This window comes from Pseudomyrmex gracilis, unplaced genomic scaffold (assembly GCF_002006095.1).
Source record: "Pseudomyrmex gracilis isolate BER0280 unplaced genomic scaffold, ASM200609v1 scaffold_659, whole genome shotgun sequence".
In the NCBI taxonomy this organism is placed as follows: Eukaryota; Metazoa; Arthropoda; class Insecta; order Hymenoptera; family Formicidae; genus Pseudomyrmex; species Pseudomyrmex gracilis.
In genome coordinates this window covers 1-8,744 of record NW_018021243.1, presented here as the reverse complement: position 1 = coordinate 8,744, position 8,744 = coordinate 1, and the positions used below count along the sequence as shown (strand labels likewise).

At 53.6% G+C, this 8,744-nt stretch overlaps 2 protein-coding genes across 2 annotated transcripts; one reads left to right on the top strand and one right to left on the bottom strand.

Annotated features, from left to right (window-relative positions):
* Positions 1–3,721: 3,721 nt before the first annotated feature.
* On the top strand, positions 3,722–4,250 carry LOC109861250. The gene is made up of 2 exons (XM_020440807.1): positions 3,722–3,949; positions 4,032–4,250. Exons 1-2 carry the CDS (start codon positions 3,722–3,724, stop codon positions 4,248–4,250), a joined length of 447 nt encoding a protein of 148 aa, XP_020296396.1.
* Positions 4,251–4,385: 135 nt separating this feature from the next.
* Positions 4,386–7,653, bottom strand: LOC109861249. The gene is made up of 3 exons (XM_020440806.1): positions 7,428–7,653; positions 7,097–7,358; positions 4,386–6,969 (listed from the first exon to the last, which is right to left on the bottom strand). Exons 1-3 carry the CDS (start codon positions 7,651–7,653, stop codon positions 4,386–4,388), a joined length of 3,072 nt encoding a protein of 1,023 aa, XP_020296395.1.
* Positions 7,654–8,744: the final 1,091 nt, after the last annotated feature.

Below are 8,744 nucleotides of genomic sequence, written 5' to 3'. Positions count from 1 at the left end.
GGTGTGCGATTCGAGAACGTTTACGTGTATTCGAAGTCTCTGCATCAACCAAAATATCGCTATCTGGAGCAATTGTTGGGATCAATGGATGAAATAGGTTACTTCACGTTCGCGAACAACTGCGACGTTGTGCCGACAAACGAGGCTTTGCCCAATTCCGTGTTCGTGTTCGTTGTCTGCGACAAACAGGATGCGATAAGGGAGTATTTTGCGATGGGTTGTCACTCTAAAGTCGATTGCTTTTATCTCTGTCAAACGTACGCCAAGATACCAAAACATCTGATTCGCGACAACGCGAATCTGTTGTTACTGTTCCGACAGGACGGCACGAATCTTCGACACGTTTAAAACGATCATGTCAACACCTTTTTTTTTTTTTTATACGAAGGGAAATGCGTTATGCACCCCCGCCCTGTGGGGATTTGGGCGGGGAGTGTGGGCCTCGCACCCACTAAAACCCCTTCATGGCCTCCGCCGGACTCGATGGGGGAGCCTGTGGCAGCCGGAAGGCTATTACATCTCCAGGCCCCCCCAGTCCAATACATCACCTCTAAATTGCGGTATGAGGAGGGGGCCATAACCCTCCTCAAACCGCCCCTCCCTGGGGACTTGTGCAATGGTGTGACAAGTTCCCCAACTTGCCACACCAAGTCCCCGCCCCCCGTGACCGAAATCAAGAGGGGTCAATGTAATTTTTACGTCCCGTACCCGCGACCAAGCAGCCCCTTAACAGGGGCTGGGTCCAGAGGTCACGCCCGAGCCGTGACCTCTCCATCCCGAGCACGGGAACTGCCTCCAAGCCGAGCTAGATGCTCGGCTTGGAGGACTTAGGTCCCGGCTTACTTTTCCCTTTTGGAGGGGAGGTCGAATCGCCTCCCCTCTGTCGCTGCCGCTTGAGGGAGGACTTCTTATTGGAGCCCGCCCTCGAATTTGACGCTTTTCGCGCCACAACTTTAGATGACCGGGGCCCCGCAACCTTGCGGTATTTGGCCCCGGCCAAACTCTTTCTGGAGAAAGAAGAGGGCACCCCGCCGCTCTCACTCCCCTTTTTCCCGGTCTCCGGATCTTTCCAAAGACCAGGGGGACCTTTTAAGGTAGAGGCCACAGCGGCCTCTTCCCCTTTCTCCGCGTCGGGCCTTGTGCCCACAAAGGAGGAGGACGGGGAAGGAAAAGTATCCTCCCCGCCCTTGCCCTCCTCCGACCACAATCGGGACATGTCCTCCTCCGGGGAGAGGAGATAGACTCCCTCCCCATCTTCCTCCCAACCGGAGGATTCTCCGCCGGACCCGGCACTGCGGGCCCGACGTTTCCCCCTCTTTGTTGAGAAGGGGACAGGCTTCGTCCCCTCCCCACCTTCCTTGCCACCGTGTGGTAGCGGAGGCGCCGGAGCTCCGGCGCCCCGCCCGGTGGCTACATTTTTGACCGGCTTGGGGGCGCATTTCGCGCCGCCCATTCGGTGATTTGCTGGCTGCTCCCGGCTCGCACACAACGTGCATTTGGGGGCAGCCCTACAACTAATGGCAAGNTGGCCAGCCTCCCCGCATCTGTAGCACGCTGTGCTCCGATCTACACCGGAGCACCCGCGTGCTACGTGCCCGTACTCGAGGCACCGGTAGCACTGCATACGCCGTGCCGCCAGAGCCTCGACGGGGAGGCTGAACCACCCCACCTCTACTCGTTTTGCCCCTACTACCCGCCGGGCTGCCCTCAAGGGCATACGGGGCCACAAGGTCCCGTACCCGACGGGAGAGGAGCGAACCAGCCCAGTTCGAACTTCACTGGGCTGGCATTCATCTGCCGCCGCTAATGCGGCGGCTATGTCTTCCGCGGAGAGGAGGGGCACCACGTCCCGCACGCAAATTTCCGCGTACTTTGTGGGACGGGTGAACCTTACCCCCTCAACGCCCTCGAACGTTTCCGACGCTCTCTCGACAAGGGCGTCGGCCTTCTCGGCTCCTCCAGGCCCGGGTACCTGGAAGAGCATGCCGCCATTGGCCGCCCTTTTTATCTGGAGGCCGGAAATTCCGACCTCTTTCAAGTTTATGGCGGCCGCCGCTTTCCGCATCACCTCGGCATAACTACCGCCCTCCCCCACGGTAAGGAGGACGGCAGCCCCAGTCGGGAGCCTGCCGAGTTTTGCCCTCTCCGCCGCCCCGGTGTGCTGACTCGCGCCAGCAGGAGCAGCAGGAGGGCGCGGTTTCTTCTCAGGAGGAGGGGGAGGCTCTTTCCCCCTCCTTCGCGCCTTGCGTCCAACAACCGTCGCCCAGGTGGTCGGGGCGGGAACGGTTGCAGGCGCGCTTGAGGACGGAGGGGCAAGTTCTCTCCTAATTAGAGAGATGATTCGCCCTCCATAGAGTCCCCTATCTTGTCCGCCAAAAGGCGGACACATCTGTCCTCCGGGAGGTCCAGAGGGGGATCTTCCCTGAGGGGCTCATCTGCCTCCCCCACTGTCTGGACCCCCCGGGAGTCCATCCTTTGGCGGCATAATCGTCGCCGCGGTCCCTTTTGAAGGGAGCGCAGGCCCTTCGACCTGCGTCCCGCAGTGCGCCGTCTCCTTTCTCGACGGGCCTCCGATGGAGAATCCCTTCTCGAAGGCCTCGTCGAGAATCTCCTTCATCTTCTTGAGTCGGGAAGACATAATACTTCCCGACTCTTTACTTATCCGGAGCTTCTGCTCCAGGGTCCTGACGCGCTCATCCACGAGCGCGCCAGGCCCGGGCAACTCCGGCTGTATTGCCCCACCAGGCACATAGGCGAGAGCAACAATGCCCTCGCCCAGTCCCTTAATAGTGGCCGCCACGTCTTTTAGAATCTTCACATAACGACCGTGAAGGTTCTTCGACGTGGTGGCCACTTTCATCACGGCCTCCGCGGCTGAGTGCGTCTTCTGCACCATTTCAGCCGCGGAGGCAACCGGGCGCAAGAGCCTGGAGGACGGTAGCCCAGTGGTGTCGCGCCACGACTCATCCTCCAGTTCCATGACCGCCTCCGCACGCCTCGCGTCCGAGGCACGTTTCTCGGCCGCGACAATTCCGAGAAACTCGGCAACGGTCGGCGGTCTTCCCATATCCCCGCTGGTACTGGGGGCCGGCGTGGAGGCGCTCTCCTCCACTTCCATGTCCGAGCCCCCAGATGGAGGTGGGGACCCGGACAAGCCGACGTGTGGTGGAGAGCAAGAACGCTCCCTCGCCGGCTTCTTCGTACTCTCTCCCCCAGGAGGGGCGCCAACGGCGCTACCCTTCGTGAGGGAGACCGACGCCCCGAACATACGGCGCGCTCCCAGCGCGAGCACGTCGGGACGTTTCTTCGCAGTCGCAGGTTCTCCCCCCACCCCTGCGGTGCAGGTGGAGGGTAGCCCATCTCGAGATAACGACATGGGGATGCCTGGGACGGCAACACCCCGACGCCGGGCCCTGAGTGTCCGATCACTCTGGCCCGGTACGTCAAACTCCTCTTCTGAACTGTACATCATATTTATTTTTAGAAGTGTGGTTTAATTTCGGAGTTTTCCTTCTCCTAGGCCGGCTGCCCACACAGGGCTAACGAGCCCGGCCTGCCCGGGTGCGCTCTTGGTCTGGCCGCTCCCCGAGGACCTGTCCGGCAAGGGTGACCCTGCTAGGAACCGAAGTTCCCGCCGGCATAGCTCCACGGATCAACACGGCACTCAAACCCCTCCACCACGACAAGGTGGCACACCCTCGGAGGGGATGTCAACACCTACATGTCGTACAACGACTTCTCGGAACTGTGTCGCGCGTGCTGGCGGCGTAAGTATGGTTTCGTTGTGATAGACAAGGAGAGCTCAGAGTACAACGCGCGCAAGCATCGCACCATCGGCGCACGACCAATCGACGTAATGCCGGCTTCAAGCAAGAGACTCTTGCGCAAGGTGTACAGCAACGTCAAAATCGCAGGATCGGCGCGATTCAGAGTAGGCAATCCTGTGCGCGTGAGCAAGTACAATACTGTCTTTGCAAAGGGTTACACTTCAAACTGGACCACCGAGGTGTCCCAGTTTTCGCGTTAAAAAGGTGCAACAAACTTTACCAGCGACCTACCTGCTCGAGGAGTATTGCGGTGAACCAATAGCCGGCGGATTTTATGAGCACGAGTTGCACGCGGTTAAACATCCGGATGTGTATCTCGTAGAAAAGATTCTGCGTCGTCGAGGCAACGAGGTGTTGGTCAAGTGGTTGGGACTCAACAATTCACACAATTCCTGGATAAATAAGAACAATGTGGTTTACTAATATTATTCCGTTATGTATATTTTCTTTTTATTCTTAAATATATTATAAAGTAGTACATATGTTTTTTAATACAATAAACAAACAATTACATATACTTCATTTAATGTATTATTATTATTACATCAACAATATAATCTAATCTAAGTTAGGGATCTTGTAGTGACCCCACGGTAAGGTGTCGGTCGATCCATGGATGATGTACCGCTTGTCGTCGTGCGGGCTCAGAGCGAGCTTCCGTTCCGACATGGTAAACACCTCATGCAACTGNGATCGTATGCACGACTGCTGTCTCGTCAGTTTGGTTGCGTTCCGCAAACATTGCACGTAATCGTCGAAGGTAATCGTTCTCGCAACGACGCTTCTCTTCACACCTTTCACCTTCTTCGTGCACTTGCTGTCGCCCACTCGAGTCGCGTACATCTTCGCGCGCAAACCCACAAACTCCGTCATAACAGCACCGTTGTTCTCATCTTTCATAAGTCTCGGTACCTTCTTGTTTGCGCGAAGCATGTTGTATGGATTATCCGCTGGATAATCGCTCGTATCAAAGCAAGCGATATCGCGCTTCACATCCTCGTACGCGTCCTCGCACTTTATGTGGTATATCAAACTGTCGGTATCGGTGTAGAGGATCTTGCAATCGTAACCGTACAACGGCGCCATGTAGCCGTAATGGAATTCGTATAGACAGGTCTTCGATATGTCGAGTATGCACATACCGACGTACAACGGTTTGTTGAATAAAACTTCCAGACGACGCAGTTCTATGGCCACTAAATCTTCACCAATCACGCTGCGGCTGTGGAAATTTTGTTTAACAATGAGCGCCTCCGCACCGCATCGTCCTTCCCATTTTGTAACGAGTCGTACGTCGGTGTACTTGCGCACGTTCTCCATTGTCTTGCCGAACACCGCGTTGTTTATGAGTTTGTAAAGATTTTTTGCAAACTCGTTGGTGGCGTTCGCGCGGAATCGGATATTCAGTTCGATGTATCCGCGCAGCCATGGCGATTGCGAGAACCGCAGTACTCGATGTATTCGCGTCAGGCGAAGCCCGTGTCGCAGACACTGCTGCAGGTTGACGTAATGAATCACGTATCGCTTNTTGTTGAACAATGTGGCGAGCAGTTTGATGTAATTCTTTCCATGTTTACCACGCGGCTCCTCACGCGTTGGACAAAAGGGTAGATCTCTGTGCGCGTCGTGCAGTTCTTTCGGATACGTTAGATCGACCTCGAGTATGTAGCCATCGTCGCTGTCCTCGGCGGCCATTGTCACATCGAACTCGTACGCGTTCTCCACCCACGCAAAGTTACCATATGGAAGCGGTTGACACATAGCCCATCCGTAGAGATTGTTAACATCGTAGTACATCAGATACGACGACGGTTCGGATGAATCGTACGATTGCGCGTACCTGTTGTTGGCGCGGGCGTATCTGTTCGAACATTGACTCAGACCGCCGCGTATGCCGCGTTCCACGAACATCACCATGTCGATGTCNGTCAACAGCTCGAACGTCACACGAGTGTACTTTAACATGGCGTCCCATGTATATCCCGGCAGCGTGTAGTAGTGCGCGGGATCCAGTCCGTAACTCGCGAGGCACTTGCGACGAAAGTTTTCGAATACATCGGCCAGCAAAAGTACGTCTGTCTTCAGATACAGGTCGCTGTAAGATCCCAAATTGTCGATGTTAAATTGTTGCCAGACTTTCGTCGCGTGCGCGTACTCGCTCTCCTTCACAGTCTCGCCGGTAAGCGAACTGTAAAACGCCTCGCGCGGTGGCAGACTGGTTTCCAACAATTTGTCACCGCTGTCCACATATTCGTATGGAAACACACCTTTTCGCGTGAGCAGTTTGAAGTCCTTGGTGGAGAGATCGCTGAATTCCGTTGGAGTCACTCGCAGTTTGCTTTTGTCGAGATAGGACGCGAGCTTTTCTAAGTTTGTGCTCAGAAATTTGTACGAATCGATGAACCGCAGTTGCACGCACTTCTGATTGTCTTCATATCGAGTACTGCTCACATGTTTCGTGAACGATATGTAGGTCTCTTTTGTCACGAGCAGCACGTTGATCTCGCCCTCGAAAGCGGTGGCCACATCCTTGATAATAAAATGCGCGTCGTATCCCGATAGGGTGTGGAACACAACGGGAACAACGTAGACTTGTTTGTAATTCAGATTGCACGCGGAGTGCGTGGGTCCTTTGAAACGTCCCGTCAGATGACAGTGATCGCGCACTCTCATGTCGTCTCGCTCGAACGGTTGTTCGCAAACGTGGCAACACTCAGCGTTCGTAAACCGCTCGAACTTCACCGGAGTGAGATTCGCCATGGGTACATTTGTTGCGAACAAGGTCTTCGCACGTTTCGCGAGATCGAGCAGTTCGTTTACGAACCACTGCACACAGTTCTCGCCTCTGTGAGATCTGTATCCGATGTCAATGTGCTCGCAGCTCGCGTAATAACCGATGCTGAACACGCTGTGTTTTTGGTACTTGTGCGCGCTCGATGTGTTCTCCTCTTTGTCCTGTTTCTCGAGTACGCACTCCAAGTCGACGTACACCACCATTAGAACCCGTTCCTTGTTGTTGTAATTCTCAAATGTCAAACAGTTCTTTCCCTCAGCGGGAAGAACAATTGCGCTGTTGTTCATTTGTTCACAATCCGTGGTATGTACCGCTAGCTTGTCGCTCGTGGAGAAGTAGTGTAGACATCTATGTACGTGTTGCAATAAACGAACAATATACGCAACATTGATTAATGAGTTCATCATCTCACAATTTTGAAATTTACTTTTTATTTAACATTATTGGTACTGTTACACCACTCATTTGTACTTACCGATCGCATATGTACTTTGCTGTCTTCATTTTGCTCAATTGCGAGCTGACTAAACGCGATAAATGTTTGATCCACGCAAAGTGTTCCACGTGTCCATCATGTTGATCGGGAACATACAACAGATTCACATGCTTCTCCTTCTTGTTCGACGTGAGATGCAGCGACACGTATCCGCGTCCCTGTTCCGCCGCCGTAAACACGTTTACGGACACGTTGTTGTTGCGTTCGAAACGGGCGATTTGGCGCAATGTCATCAGAAACTCTATTCCATCAAGGTTCAACACACTCGCGTACGCGGGATATTGCGACGGTCAATTAAAGTGTTTGTTACTAGGATACAACGCGGCGACCACTGCCCACGCGAAACACGCAATGTCCCACGACTGTACGTTCACTACCGCGTGTTTGAGCTGAACCTCGCGCGACATTTTAATCTGACATCCCGCGCGCATCGGATTGTGACTGTTCACAATCACTGTGAGGTTCAGTATCTGCGTCAACGCCCAGCCGCTGTCGCGTTCCTGGAACTCCTCCAGAATGGTTATTGTTGCATCCATCACCTCTCGATCGTACCACTCGCGCAGATCCGACGAGTGTGTTGTGCGCCAATTTTTGTATTAAAAGGTAAGTGAAAGTGAGGCCATTGAGCAATGTGATGAGACATCACTGTCATTGCTCAATGACCTAGTTAGATAGCAGGAAGGCAGCAGTTCTAGGAAGAACTGCTGGTTGCCACAGGGCGCGACACATCGCCGCGTTGTGTGAAGTGCAAACGCAGCGTGTGTCGACACCGGCACCGGTAACTAGCACGGCCGTTGCTAAGACCGGTGGGCCTGCTGAATCAGCGCGATCGATTACTATAAATCGATCGCGTGGATGAAGCAGAGAAGAGACTGAGTTGGGACTGCTAGCTCACTGTGTGGTTCCGCAAGCCGAAGAGTTTACCGCAGTGAGACGTAGCCGTGTAAAGAAAGTTGTAAAGAACAGGAGCAATAAAAGACATCGTAGTAAGTTCGAGCAAAGAACTTCTTCTTAATCACCCGACCCTCCTCGACATCCAACAAATTTTGGTGGCAGCGGTGGGATAGTTTACCAACTACCGAGGCGGGATCTCTCATTCCGTGTGTCAGGGACGGGACTCTACAGGAGATTCCGGTTGGATCAAAAGGAACCAAGGACACTGGGTAAGAAAGAAAAAAAAAGGAACAAGAACGATTGAGTTCTGTTGTTTAAAAGAAGGGGTGTAATTCAAAAGTTAATAAAACATATATATATACAAAAAATATATGTGTTGAAACCCCGTTCTGGAATACTGCTCCTGTAACAAAAAAAAGCAGTCATTAAAAGAGTGTCTTGCGAACTACGAGTTCGAAAGAGAAAGAAAGACACCGCAAACTCACAGTCTCGAGTTACACGGCAACACTGGCCTAACGCAAGCCAAGCGACGGGCAGTGACACAAGGCGGAGATAAGAAAGCGGCCGGACTGCAGCAGCAGAACGGAAAAACAAAATCTACCGCCGGGAAATTCCGGAAGCAGTAAGCGGCAAACGGACAAGCAGCTGTGACGGAAGGGCCAGGAAGGGCACCGAGAAACCGGCTAAGGACAGCCGAAAAAGCAGCAAAAGTGGCAAAGCAGTCAACGCAAGC

What these genes read in the sequence shown, in the direction of transcription:
- LOC109861250 (XM_020440807.1), top strand. Translation starts at nt 3,722, where the DNA reads ATGTCGTACAACGACTTCTCGGAACTGTGTCGCGCGTGCTGGCGGCGT. An exon ending in GAGTAGGCAATCCTGTGCGC is followed by an intron (nt 3,950 to 4,031) that starts GTGAGCAAGTAC and finishes CGCGTTAAAAAG; the next exon opens with GTGCAACAAACTTTACCAGC.